The 15,164-nt window shown below is 40.3% G+C and overlaps 1 protein-coding gene across 1 annotated transcript in view; it reads right to left on the bottom strand.

The window, feature by feature from the left end:
• Positions 1-5,330: 5,330 nt before the first annotated feature.
• Positions 5,331-15,164, bottom strand: part of CDH13 (cadherin 13) — a 531,145-nt gene continuing 521,311 nt past the window's right edge. Inside the window, exon 14 of the mRNA XM_009332307.1 lies at positions 5,331-11,113. Coding sequence (XP_009330582.1) covers positions 11,106-11,113 — 8 coding nt within the window. The 3' untranslated portion in view covers positions 5,331-11,105. The remainder of the gene's footprint in view (positions 11,114-15,164) is intronic.

The raw sequence follows: 15,164 nt of genomic DNA, 5'->3' as shown, positions 1-15,164 counted from the left end.
ACTGGTAGATGTCTTCCGGCTCACAAGAAGTTGGAGAGCTTGTAAGAACGGTTCTTGACACAGCAGTCTTTGGTAAGAACAAACTAACAGGGATCTCCCATAGGAAAAAGATGCTACATGACTGAGGAGCTAAGCAGGATGAGAATTTTATATTATTAAGTCTTAGGGTATGTTCATATTTATTTGTGTAAAGGAAAGATGCAGAGTGCCAAGAGCGGGTCTCTACAGGAACAAAGTGAGACTTGACTGTGTTATGAGGGTAAGTAATATATGAATCTATTCTCTTTTTTTTAAAGAGTGTTTTTCCAGACTTTGTGAAGACCCACATTAGCAAACATTCCCCCCCCGCTCCAGATTTCCTTTGAAACTAAAAAGAAAAAATAGAACCTTCAGCAAAACCCTAAAGTAGCAGAAAATCCATCTGCTAGGCTAATGGAGATGACTGGTACGAGTCCATGCTGCCTACTGTCCTCACTTCCATCTCTTGAAAGGTATTTGAATTGCCCCAATTCCCATATTAATTAGTCTGTAGTACAGTTTAATTGCATTGTACTATTTTTTCCCAATGAACTGAGCTTTTAATGAATATTCACTGTTTAATCACCAGTTAAAAAAATAGTCTATTATTTTTTGTGTGTGGGATAATGAAACTCATCACCTTAGCTGCTTATATTTATATATACACACACATTTTAATACTTTGATTTGAACAATAGATCAATTACATCCATGTATCTATCTTTTTTATAAGCAAGTTATACCCTCACTAAATAATGGCATTTAAATGCACATACTGCCTCCCTCTCTTATTTAGCCTAAGCAGGACAAGAGACGAAGAAAAGCTGCAGTAGCAAGTGGACTTTTGTTTAAAATTGAAGAAAGAACTGAAGAAAGCAAGCCTTGGATTGCATCCCCCAGCCCCAGAAGAGAGAGTTGTGTACGGCACACATTTTCATCAGCTGCAGGTACTAGGTGCTCATTTGCTAAAGAACAAAGTACACAGTGCCAAGGAACAGAAATTAAGAGTGCGAGAAAGTACTGCAGCCCACAAGTTGTGTAAATGATGACAGACAACTACAATTAAAAGCAGGTTTATCACAGAACTGATAAGAGTAAGCCCTGATGGCTCTTTAATAAGGTGCCAAGCTAGAGCATCAGTGCAAGAATGATGACTGGATGTCAATGGCACAGAAACCAGATGATGAGAACTGTCTTAACTGAGTGAGAAAGAGGGAGGGAAAACCCAACCAAACAAAAAAAAACCTCTTCCTGTTGTTTCCATGTTGTACAAATGCTGGCTGGCAGCGCAGCGGTATGTGGGGCCTGACATGCACACCAGGACTGATAAAAGCTATAATGTCTGGCGGGAGTCTGGGGCAGAGTCTGATGAGTGCTGAGCTGCCACATGACCACAGGGCTACCTAACCTCTCTGGCCCTCTGTCTGGGTGGCCGAGGAGGCAGCCCCTCCTCTGGGAAGGGTTCAGCTCTCAGGCCGGTGCCTGCCTGAGGTACTGGCATGAGGTGCCTCTGCACCCTGGCTCTTTGGTCGCCATGCTGAGGTGGCTGCGCTTGCCAGGAGGGTAAGTCTAGCTCTACTGCCAGGATGGTTTTGAACTGTGCCCACCGACTGTTTCTGTATTTCTATCCTTATGTTGCAGTTCTGTCCCTATCACTGAAACAGAGTGAGAAGAGGGCGCTTTGTGGTCTGATGGGAGTACAGACATAAGAGAACACAGCTTATGGGTACACACAGGTCAAAATCCTGCAGTCAGCTCTGCCAGTGTGATGGTGGGCAGCTGCACTAAGCTCTTGGCAGGGCTGAGGATATAGGGGTTTTTGCCCAGCTCAAAGGTTTTCTCTCTAGAGCACTTCTTTGTGCAGGATCCAAGAGCAAGCCATTTTCATACGGATTAATGCAGTTTTTGCCACTAGAAACAATGGCAAAACTTGCCAGGCACCATAACTGGGCTTTCCAGCGCTGGTCTAGTTTTTACATGGTGTGGCTAGTAGTCACAGCTTGCACGTGTGAATTTTATGGCACCAAAAAGTCTAAATCTTTCCTTTAGACTTATTGTCTTGTAAGGAGGGTTATTCTAATTACTACCATATATTGTTTCTACTTTGCATTACCTGTGGTCTCTGTCATGTTCTCTGTGATTCCCCATATGGATTAAATATTCCCAATCTTGTTTTTTTTCTTTTCAGCAATCCAGTCTACGAAAGGCTGAGTATCTGTTAATTGGGGCACCTGTTCTCTATAGGTTTTGCTGGCTTTGCTCAATATGAAAGATGATGACAATTAAGTTACCTTGGAGACACAGGAAACATTTTGGTGTATATTAGCTCATGATAACTTAAAAAAAAAAAAAAAGAAATAATTTATAGTTATATAATTATTTTATCAGTTGGGGGGGCAGTTTCAGCTCTTAGGCTTCTGGCTTTTTAGTGATGCCAGTGGGAACTAGGTGTTCAAATCCCACCAAAGGCTAACTAACTCCCTCGGTACTAGCCAAGTCAATAATACACGCTGTAACCCCAAGGCAGGTTATAATCCCTGTTTTATGGCTACTTGGAAGGTGTCATACAGCACTGTTGCTTTACCGCAGCTGATCAAATAGCACAAAAGGATGAGACACAGCTGATGTGATTCTTTCTTTCTTTATTTATGTACAAAGAGGCACTATTTGATTTGCTGTCATTTCCAAGTGTGGGCTAGACTTGTTATCTTACCACTGTCACCAGCAGATCCGTTACAGCAAAGTTGGCAGGATAACCGGAATGGCAAAATTAGCCCAGTATAAAATTTGTTCCCAAGTGGCTGCTGGCATGAAGCAAGATAACAGGTGTAAACAACAATGGACACATTTATAAAAGCTAAAATTTAAAAAACCCATTAGTGACATGAAGATTTAATCCAGTCCATAAGCACTATCTACTTACGTTTCATTATCCTTCTGTTAAAAATATATGTGGTCGGTTTGAAGACAACACTGTGAGAGTTCTGTGTTTTTCTTTAAATGTACCACAAAAAGCTGTTTATGAACATCCCCCTTCCCAAATCAATTACTCCAGTATTGTAACTGTACTGCAGAACACTGTTTGCAAACAATTCATTAATTATGTGTCCAGCTGTATTTTTACATTCTGATTTTTCAGCCTGTCTTGCAGTAAACGAGTAGTGTAGACGCTTTGGCTTTTCTTGTTTTGGACAGTTAGTCATAAAAAGTATATCCAGCCACAGCAATGATGGTGGGCATCCCGCAATTACATGTGTAAGTTGCAAAATGAGTCGTAAGTAATAAAATATACTGTCATATAATGTTGAAGTGTACTGGACTAGAGTAACTTACTTGCTGCTGTAACCACAGGAACAGCGAAGGTCATCAAGCACCGGGAGGTGGATGAGTGGAGTCCGGCCAGAGGCGTGGCGGTTGAGGAAGAGCATCCCAATAGTTTTACAGCAGGAGCAATGACCCTTGCTTTGTTTCTGCAGGTAAGAAGGTTGTGCTGAAGCCAGAAGGGACTGTTCTGATTTACTGTTGCTGGAGAAAAAATGTAACTGGATTGAACTGTGCAAGGTTACCGAGTAACAGTAGACTGCAATCCAGAACGTGTGGTGTTAGATGAGACAGAAGAAGGTTGAAAGGGCAACGGAAAACTTCTACCCTGCTAAAAACCATTCAACATTTTCCTATCTCTGTTAAAACGTTTCCTTGCTTATGATTTAACTTTGTACTGTTTCAAACACCTCTTTTAAGATACAAGGCACAGCATTAGTTTAGGACAATGATCTCAACTGAGACCAAAGGAGGTGATGCTTTTTTGCTGTGGCCTTCAAGTAATGACCTTTTGCTCAATTACACCACAAGTTTCACATATGCTCTTTTCATCCTCTACTTATTACGGACCACATTAAAAAAAGCCCCCTTTAGATTCAAAGTCTGATAAAGCATAGGCAATAGAAAAAGCTGGAGGTGTGTCTCGGTGAAAGCAAGCTGCTGTGGCTTGTACTCAAACGTTTCCTCAAGTGCTGCCCTCCCTCCCCAGCTTCCTCTATTGTCAGATGTAGTAAAAGGCTATTTTCAGGGATATTCTATCTTTGTGTATCCCTGTCATTTGAGATAACTTCCTAGAAGATCTAAAAAAACAACTCGCAGGAATTTCAGAAAGCCAACAGGCTCTAGCTTTGTGCTGGAAAAAGAATTCCCTGGCAAGGAGGCAATAATGCCATAGTGCTATGGTGCAAATTTCCTGCAGGATTTTCATTCTACCTAGCCTTCTATTCTTTTTTCTGCCCTGGATTCTGGGCCGGAATGATTATTTATTTATTATTTCACCTACTGGGCCCTTCTGCAATGTCTGGGAGCAGCTGGCAGCACGGGAAAGCACACCCCACTTCCCTTCCCCTCATAATCACAGTTTATGAGAGCTCAGTGAAAAAAGAGAATAGTATCTTACAAACCTTGAGTCCCACTACTGGGAACGCAGCGTACTGAAGTGATAAGCCTTGTCCAGGAAGTCTGCGGTTCCCAGTACAGAAGGGCATTAAAGCAGTGAAAGCTTTTTTGGGGCAACCTGGCCCAGAGCAGTTTGGGCTTGAAGGCAATAAGGGCTCTAAATTTTGGAGTCAGATTTTCTGAATCGGGGCAACAAGTAGACCACATCTGCATATGCATCTTAAGGAGGAGTGAAGCACAGGGAGGGAGCTCGTCAGACACGACTACAGACTATGGCAGTACTAGCTGTTAAAAGCCATCTTGTAATCAGCCATGACAGCAGCGACAGAAATGGAGTCCTGTAGCATCCCACGGTGGGCCTTGCTGATTGACATTTGTTCAGCCTGTTCCTGCGTCATTTACAATGTTCACTTTTTGTGGCTGGCTGTTCTGTATAAGCTGAACTGATGGTGGTAGGTGGGGAAGGTGGCCAAGTGAAGCAGAAAGGAAATGCAAGAAAAATCCATTATAGCTCCTACACACGGTCCAGCCTTGGGACATCTGACCCAGATTTGGGTCAGTGCAACTCTCTGTAATGAAAGTGGGGCTTTAGAAGGCAAATCACTGCTCTTACCTGAATGGATGTCGAATAATCTGCTACTGCCTTCTTGTGTGGTCAAACCTTATTTACCTCTCTAACCTCCAGTCTCATTCTATAACCATGGCATGGTGATGATGAAGACTGAAATCTATCTCTTTTTACTTAGAGCAATGGGGGAGTTTCTTGTATTTAGCTCAGGTTATTCCAGCCCTTTGGCAGTCTCAAGGTCACTTTGTAGGCCTGCCATTCCTGCCGTATTGCCTTAGGAAGGTCTACGCTCAGACAAAAGGTAAAAGCCCATACATCCTTTATTTGAGCATTTCACAAATAAATTACAAGTTTCTTTGCAACCACGTCATAAATCAAAACGTTTATTTACACCTCAGAAACAGCAAGCAATTCAGCAACTAGGGCCCAAAGGAACAATTCACTGGAAAAGTAGCTGAATTAAGTATCTTTTAAAATCAAACAAAATATTTTCCTCCTTGCTTGAACCTTAAAAAAAGAAAGAAAATCATTAAAAAAAAAATATCTTGGTGGTAACTTAAAGAGACAGTTTGTTATGGGGCAAATATGACTTCACAGGAGGGTTCTGTCTGAAATGGCAGTAACACCACAGCTTGTTTGTACTGAATTCACCATCACAGTCCACCAGACGTGCTCTTATTGTACAGTCCCAGGCAGGGTGTGTATGCACATGCATACACACAGTCTGTCTTTAGACTACATTCATTTTAAGCCCAAGTCATCGAATACAGTCGTTTGCTGATGCAGAGGAGGAGTGCAATGTTCAAAGGGGTGGGTGAAGCTTTCCCAAATAGGTGTCCCACTGAAAGCACAGTAATGCAGAATTCTGGCTATAAACCCTTCCCTTTCCACTACTGGTGACCTGCTGATACGTAGACAACTAAAAATGAGTTGGTAAACAATTATCCATATCTTCAAATGATATAACTGTGTTAAGAGGGGACAGCTAAAGGTAGCATAAATACGTGAGAGTTGGGATAAGCCTGGGTTTTAGGGTGTGGTTTTATTTGCCTTTTTTCTTTCTTTTCTTTAAATCAGACTGGTTTGGCGTACATAACCCATGCTGTCCCTTAACTCGTGTATTCATCCATAATTCATGGAATTAATTAAACTGCTTTTTCCAAGTCCCCATGTTGTATTAGTCTCCCTCCATCTGCATATATATTTTTTATATATATGTATGTGTATATCTCTATATATCTACATATATACACACACATAGCAATTGTGCAACTAGTAACTTTCCACTGAGAGTGTATGAGTGTATCATCCATTTTATTTGGACAAATATAAATCAGCCAGCATATCTTGATGTGAGGCAAGAGAACAGTGTAGTCAATGGGTTATGTGTTTTACATAGTAAAATAGTCAGCTATACCTGCTTTAAATAGAATAGTAATAATGATAATTACTAATGTACTTTGCATGTTAATTCTAAAGATTATAGATCACAGAGTTAATTGAAAGAAAATAATTGCTATTTTAGTTTTTTATCTTTTTGTTAGCATTGGACAGTGTATCTCTCAGACAACAGAGTTTCTAGAGATGCAATAAAGGGAAGATAGGATCAAAGTTTTGCCTTAGACTTAGTGTTCTCAAGCTGCTGTGACTTTAATATAATTTATCTTGTGGTTTGTTTTTTTTTAATTAAAGAAGACATTATTAAATCCATACAGAATGAAACTTAGCCTTTAAACAAACAGCGATGTAAAATTATTTGCGTACAAAATTCTGCTGTGTTTCAAGTGGCTGAGTGTATTAGTAGCAATTGAGAAGAAAATTGGCAGCTTTCTCAGTATTTTAGGCAGGAAGGTCTTTTCGCAAAGGAAAGACGGATGATGTAAAAGTTGTTAATGTAACATATGCCTGTCTTTTTTGTAGTGATAAAACATTTAGGTAGGGCCCTACAAACTGATTGTAAGTCCATAATGTAATAAATGAGGTTTCTATTATAGCGATCCCTAACTTAAATGACTACCCAAGAGACCAGGACGCATTATTTGACTACAGGCCACAGCCATTTCAAATGAAGGCTAAACTAAATTATGCTGGGTGCCTTAGAGACACATCATAGTGGTCGGCGAAGGAAGTGAGTCATCTGTGGGAGGCATCTAAGCTGTAGGTTTCTCTGTATGTCACAAAAGACTGACTTTTGATAATACATAAGCACTCAATGATCCTGTGACAAATATTGCTGCTTTACTGTTCACAGCAGACCAGTAAAAGCAATATGTGGGGAGGTTTAGATGAAAAAATTCATCTAAATATGATTAACTGAATCTTAAACAATTCTAGTAATGGGGTTGCTTTTTGATTTACGCCAGTGTAAATGTGATGAGAACAGGGCTCAGAAAGTGTATTAGCCAGTGTTCCAATCCTACCTAATTTTCCTTGATACCCAGTAGGAAATTCAGCTCATTTCCCTTTGTTTTCATCTTCAGACCTACAGTTACTGAACAAAATGTACATTAATAAATGCACATAGGCATATTGTAAAAGCACACACATGAGGTGTACAGACAAGGGTTCCATTAGCAAGCACACCCCAAATGAGACCTTTGTCTTGCTAATAAACTCCTCTCACTGATTAACTGCTATACCCAATTTGTGTTTTAACAGCAGATACTCTTTTCAAGTGAAATAATTTTTGCACAAGAAGTTTTATGCATGTTACAAAATGAAAATCAACAAGTTCAGTGCCTTTCTGACGCCAGACAGCATTGTATGTCTACAAACATAGACTGAAATAAACATTGTAGTGACCAAAATAGCTAGGTAGAAATAAGTGCTATGCTATAAAAACAGCAAGATTGGCTGAACAAATGTTAAACATAATTAACTACAAAAAGATGACAACCAATTTTGTAACTTCTCTACTTTTTCATGATATTGTGGGAAAACTAATAAATCATTGTTGCTCCTTTGTTTCAGGAAATGGGCATCACTTTTTGAGCCAGAGCCAACAATCTTACTCAGGTAGGAAAACTCAGATTCTAATGTGGTTCCTCACTTGTATAATGCTACAGAAAGTGCCACAATCTCTTGTTAAATGGAGGTTGTTCTCAGGTACAGAGAGGGAGAAACATTAACATGGCGGCTTCATCTTCTCTTTGCATGCTTAGGTAGTCCAGTGATTAGCTCTGTCTGAAGCCTAGACACACACATGAAGGCTGGGAGGCTTTAATCTATGCGCAGAAATAAAGTGATAATGGTGAATGAAGGCTTTGATGCATCTTGATTCAGAGTTTCAGCCATGATACTGACCTCTCTACATGTCAAAAGGTTGCAGTATTATCCAAGAAGAAAGATCTCTTGTCCTTGGGCACAAAGTGGTAGAAAGAGTCTTCCCGTTGTTAGCGTAGTTCCACGCAGAAGCGATTTTTTTCTTTGTTGCTCATTTTGGATGCCCTTGAAATGATCCACCAGCTGCTATGTGAGCCTTCGTTTAAATGAGAAAAGGGTGGCTTTATCTGGTACTTGATAGAAATGACATTAATGTCAATGGGTGTCTTTCCAGAGGTGGGTTTTGCTGGATAGAAAGAGGAAGAAAGTAAGTAGAAAAAGAGTACTTGTGGGTGAGGATATTAGAATTTCTTTTATTCAAGATAGAGGTTTTGTAGATCAAAGCATAGGGTGCAGTTTATCTTTGGGTGCATTTGGATGCATTCATTAGATACATATGTTGAAAATCCAGTGGTGTTATGCATTTGTTGATTTCTTTTCCTTTTGAAAAATTCACCTGAAAACTATATATATTTTTTTTTTAAAAATACATGATTGTTGATTGATAAAGCAGCAGCATATGATTATTACAAGGCATGGGCAGAGAAAGAGAACTAGAAGCAGGCCCATGTTAATGTTTGAGATCAGGCACTTTCCTGCTTAAATGCCTGCAGCTGCCTAACAGCCCGCTCCTGAAGCCCTCGCTCAACAGAAACTGCCACTAACCTCAAAGTACCACTTTGGTAATTGAAATACCTAGAGCGTGCTGCAAGAGAAACAAGGTCAGCGGGAGATTTTACCTGGTCAGGGCTGCAGGAGTTAAGCTGGAAGAGAAAAACAGATTCCTGTCTGAAGGCAGCTTGTATCTTATCAAGAAATCTACAATGTTAGGAAAGTTCACAACACAAACTAATTTTTCCTCTGTCGCTGTTGTTATTACTCCTTTTGATTAAAAAAAAACCCAAAAGACCTGTTTCATATTTGGTACAATACAGGAAGTCAGAGAAAAGCTATTGTACAGCAATTTTTAACCACCAACACACATTTAATATCTAGTGTAGCATTATGGAAAACTAAATGTATGTTTGGACTTTTTAATGCTTCCAAAAAGCTTTACTATTGAAACATATACATGGTGTGGAAGATATGCTCATAATCTCACTGTAGTAAAGACAACATACAGTATGACTCATAAGTACTGTAAAAATGCTAACTAAGGAATGCAGCTGCAAAGTTCTATTGCATAAGGAAGCTTTCTTGTTTAAACTTTAAATAAGCAAGTTTATTAAAATATTCTAAGACACTTACCTTACCCTAGTTACTGGCAAGCTCTAATAAAAGCCACAGTCTGTCACTAGTATACTTTTTGTGTTAATTTTATAAAAATTTGGTGTGAGCTTTGATGGATCATTTACAATTTATTAACAAGATGATCATCTTGATACAGTTAGAAGGGTTTTTTTAAGCTTACATGCTCACAGAATAGAAAAGGATTCAGATTCATATATAAGGAACACCCTTTTTTTCCATGTCTGCAAACAAGTGTGGTAAGTTTACACACACAAAGAAATGCTCTTGTTACTCTTAACTGGAAACTGTGTGTACATGTGTGTGTGTATGTATATATATATATTCAAAACTATATATATGTGTGTGAATATATTTATAGAATAGGGTATCTGTTTTCCTCCTTGCGCTTACATGTGTAATGACAGCTGCATAGAGGCTGAGAGAGAGACCAGAGCTTCTGAGAAATACTTTGCTTTTGCTGTTCTAACCAGCTTCTCGTATGCAGACTTCTACCTACTTAACCGCGTCTGCAGAGCTGATGAAAGACTGACTTACATTTTGTAAACTGCCCCAGCAAAAAATTATCTGCAGGAACATAAACGAAGCTGACTTTAGCCCCTTTAAAATCAGGCCGAGCACTCCCATTGCTGTAAATCGTTACCCATACAGTGCCGGTCGCAGCTGGCTGCTTCCTGCTTTCTCACAAATCAGCGCTTTGCAGAACCTCCCAGCGCTGCTCCCACTGAAATGGGGAGCAAAGCGCTGTGCTCCTGCTGGATCGTAAATTCCGTCTGGGGCATAAGGAAAGCAGTTCAGATCAGAAACAAGCCAGGGGGACTTGCATTTCTTGTTTGCTGAACCTGAGGTACAAAAGTGACACTGCGGAGCCCTGGGCCTGCTTTATTTGGTGTCAACAAAGTGGCTGTTGTAGTGGTATGATTGCAATAGGCTCTCTCCTTCTGGCCACACTATAAACAGCAAATACAGTAGGTTTAGCCATGGTAGAATAGTTACAATTCATCTGTGGCTGTATTATTCTGCTTTGTCCCTTGCACACTCCAGATGAATATTTTATAAAAGCTAAACCTGTCTTATAACTCTTCTCTCTATATAAATATATATACATACACTCATACATATACAAATACTAACCCACAGACAAAATATTTTCTGAACAGTTGAATAGCAACAAGTCAACAGATAGATAGAAAAAAATGGAGTCAATCTGTTTTCTGCTCCCCCAAGGTCCAGTTTAGATGTCATGGTCTTTTAACATTCAGAGAAAATTCGCATAAACCTTGCGTCTTGCAAGAGGAATCCATTAATAAACGGAGGTTAGGGTAGAGGCTGTCAAACACCAATGTATAATCGGACAGATTAAGTGAGGTTGCAAATTAAACTGAATCTGGAGCAACTGAGGCCTAGTAGTGAGGAACAGTAACTGTAAACTGCAATCTTCATATCTGATGTTTTCTTTTTTCTCGTTGCCACGGCAACTCGGTAGGACAGCTTCAAATGTCAGGAGTTCTTACAGACCTAAACGATGGGAAATTCGTGTGATTATTACTACGCAGATCACAGTATCTTTTAACTTTTTGGTTTTTTCCCCAATCACACTGATTGAGTGTGTGCACATTTGTCAGCAATTACATATAAATTATCCAGGTTCAGAAGCAATTATTTGTGAAGACAGAAATCTCCAAGAGGGAACCCCAAAATGTCACCTGGGGCATTCAGAGACCTTTGTAGTGCAATTCAGGAAGATGTAGTGCAGAGGTCTGAGCGTAAATCTCGAGCCAGGACCCGACTCTCCCCATTTGACACCTTGATCGTTTATGTTAGTGCAAGAGTGCAAGTAAAACGCCAGTGAGTCACTCCCTTGCGTGCACACACACTGACAAGCAAAGAGCAAACAAACAATATCTTTTTAAAGATGACATGATTATAGTGCCTTATAGTTTGTGAATATACGAGGGAATAAAAGAGCTAGCATATCATATTAATGTTGCTACAGAAATATAAATCTTATGTGGACAAACTTTTTTTTAATAAAGTGAAGGTGGCACAACTTGAATAATTTTACCCATTCTAGATGGGCACCCTGATAATATAAAGGTAGTAAGGAAATTCAGAAAAACAGAGATCAGGAGCAAATGTAACATTAGCTGTAGCTAATGGGTCACTTTCCTCCAGTTTCACTTGGACACTAGTAAATTGCAAATATTCAGCTTCACAATAAAAACACATAAGAATAGTAAGAATAAAATTAGCAAAACATATAGCTAAGTTTGATCTGGCTCCCCTCAAACAAATACAACTTCTGACCTTACAGTGTTGGTTTACTGGTTGTGCTGGTTTTGGCTGGGGTAGAGTTAATTTTCTTCCCAGTAGCTGGTATGGGGCTGTGTTTTGGATTTGTGCTGGAAACAGTGCTGATAACACAGGGACGTTTTAGTTACTGCTGAGCAGTGCTGACACAGGGTCAAGGCCTTTTCTGCCTCTCACCCCACCCCACCAGCGAGCAGGCTGGGGGGGCCACAAGGAGTTGGGAGGGGACACAGCTGACCCCAACTGACCCAAGGGATATCCCACACCATGTGACGTCATGCTCAGCATATAAAGCTGGGGGAAGAAGAAGGAAGGGGGGGACGTTTGGAGTGATGGCGTTTGTCTTCCCAAGTCACCGTTACGTGTGATGGAGCCCTGCTTTCCTGGAGATGGCTGAACCCCTGCCTGCCGATGGGAAGGAGTGAATGGATTCCTTGTTTTGCTTTGCTTGCGTGCCCGGCTTTTGCTTTCCCTATTAAACTGTCTTTATCTCAGCCCAGGAGTTTCCTCGCTTTCCCCCTTCTGATTCTCTCCCCCATCCCGCCGGGGGAGGGAGCGAGTGAGCAGCTGTGTGGGGCTTAGCTGCCTACAGGGCATGGAAGGATTCATGCTTTCTACCCTGGGAGGAGACAACTGCTGTATCAAAACACAAAAATGCAAGTCAAACATACACATCAAAACTCACAAACACTCAGGAAATGTTTGTCTTATATATTGCATTTGTACATTTAAATGATGCAATACCAACAGTTTTGTCACAATCTCAGGTGCAGCATAAACTGTAACATAATGGTCATTATTAGATGCTGGCTTGTGCTCTCTACTAATTTTTAATTATCTGCTTTTTTTTGGGCAGATTAAGTTTAATGTAATTATTGATAAGGCTATTTTACTTTATGTGTTTATTTCTTGTTATTATCTTGGTATTATCTGAATTGACTTCAATATTAAATTCTTCCAGCTAGGGGCCTGTCCAGATGGGCTATGCAGCAAGGCAGGCACCTGGATAGCACGTAACAGCCTGTCCTTTCCCCTGCAGCACGACCTCCGTTCTGTTAAACAAAGGTAAGTAAAGCAAATTAAGCAAGCATAAGAATCCATAGAAGGACTGATGGATGACACTCACTGAAGTGAGAATATCACTGAGATTTCCAAATAAGATAAAATCTGGAATTGCTTGGCATGTGGATTTTTAGCATGCTGTTTAAAGAAAAGGTCTGGCCACAAAATTAGGATCCAGACTTACATATAGGAAATTTGTGATCATGACTGCCAAAGCTTGGATCAGGGATTACAGCTAGGACTAAATTCTCATAAACAACTTGATCTCCTGAGGTAGTGAAAAGCAAGAGTTCAGGAGACTGATCTCACAGACCATCTGAAAAATAGCATTTCTAGATTGCAATAAAGCTTAGTATCATTAAAGGGCATTTGTTCAATCCTGACTCAAAGGAAATAACACTAGCTTTTGAATTGGCAAAGCTGCTCTGAATCTTTAGGACATCCCTGGAGGTCTTCCTGCTAAGGACAGGCGCTTGTATATGATGAATGAATAGCAGCTGTAGCACTGAGTTTCTGTACAATCTATAGGCTGAAACTTCACCAGAGGAATCTATCAGCACAAAATTTATAAATATCACACAAATTCAAGCGGCTAGTGACTGCTTCACCAACAGCTTGCAAATAAAGGGCAATATGCGTTGATTCTCCCTGTTACCCCACCTGCCTCTTCAAGCACCACCCCAGCTCTTCTCCCTTTCATCTCAAAGCTCTGCAGTCCCTGCCTAGACTTCCTTTCTACTGAAATTGCTTCTCAACTTCATCCTTTCTGACCTATCAGCTGCCTTCAACCCATTCAATCACATGCCTGGAAATCTGATGCTTCCCTTGGCTCCTGTGACTCCTCCTGTCATTTTACTATGATTTCTCTAATCACTTTTCCAGCATGTCTTTCTGCCTCATTTCCTCCATCCCAGGTTTCTGGGGAAACCTTTTTTTTCCCCCACTTTAATTTCTTCCCCTTCTCTGTGACACCATTCTCACAAGTTCAGCAATCACTTCAGTGCTGACAGTTCAAAGATCTTACTCTCTTTAGCTGCTCTTCCACATGTTGACCTCTAGCTCTGATACCTTTTCGATGTTTAGCTGACAGCTCTGCACAGCTAAAACTGAGCTCTTAAATCTTTCCCCTAAAGCACTCCCTTCTAGTTCTTCCTTTGATTGCTCAGGACAACACTATCATCCTGCCTCCTATTCAAGCCTAAAACCAGAAACAAACTGGAGAAAGTTTTTGTCACGGAATCTCCTTTCTAGGTCTGTATATTTAGGTTATGTCTTAATCTAGAAGATTCTTTTTCACACATCATCCCAAAGGGCTTTTTCTAGCCATTCAAACAGCTAAATCTCCTACCCAGGCTCTCCCCAGTTAGCAGTTTTGCAACACCTTTTCACAACCTTTGACAAATTCAAGCTACTGTGCTCATATGCTGCCAGTCTTTTGCCGTACGGAGCACCTTCCTAGTCTGCCACTTTGACAAAACCTCTGTTACTCTGACTCCTTCATGGCCTCTTCCCTACTGCACATATTTTCCTGGATTATCCCTACATGACCTGTTTTTCCTCTCGTTCATAGCCCATGATGGCAGCTTTCATTGACATGTTTGCAAAGAAACCTGTCTGGGCTTTTTCCCGGGCTTTCCCATGTAATAGGAGGAGCTCCCTGCAAGCATCCATAAAATGCTGTCTCCTTAACAGCTGCTTTTGCTGACCTATCTACAAAAATCTTGGCATTGGCAAAGGGTGCCAAGACTCCTATGAATTCAGCTCAGCCCTTTCACCAGTCTTAACTGAAGTCGCATTAGAAAATCATCTTATTCCACACATTGTCTGGAAGGGTAGTATATACCCCTCTGCTCGTTAATGATGACTTGACCCTTTTGTAAAGCTGGATTGCTAAAGGAGTAAGTTTTGGCTTTTAAAATCAGATTCAACATGCAAAATTTATGGGCTGTAAAATTCCAGTAGGTAATAATTTTTGGTAGTTCCAGTAAGAAAATTCCAGATCAAATCTGTCTTCGTTCTTTCTATTGCACAGAAAGTTGATTAAAAATTGCTTATGTCCAATAAAGAAGTTAGTCTAACTTTTAGTTTCTGTGGTTAATATCAAAGTTTATCTGTTACAAATTTACTTTGTAAAAATATTCTGATATAGTCATATAAGGTATAATTGGACAAGTTGTCCAGTAACTAACTCCCTTAA

The sequence above is a fragment of the Pygoscelis adeliae genome, unplaced genomic scaffold, assembly GCF_000699105.1.
Source record: "Pygoscelis adeliae isolate BGI_AS28 unplaced genomic scaffold, ASM69910v1 Scaffold18, whole genome shotgun sequence".
NCBI classification, from domain to species: domain Eukaryota; kingdom Metazoa; phylum Chordata; class Aves; order Sphenisciformes; family Spheniscidae; genus Pygoscelis; species Pygoscelis adeliae.
This window is presented reverse-complemented; position numbering and strand designations above follow the sequence as displayed.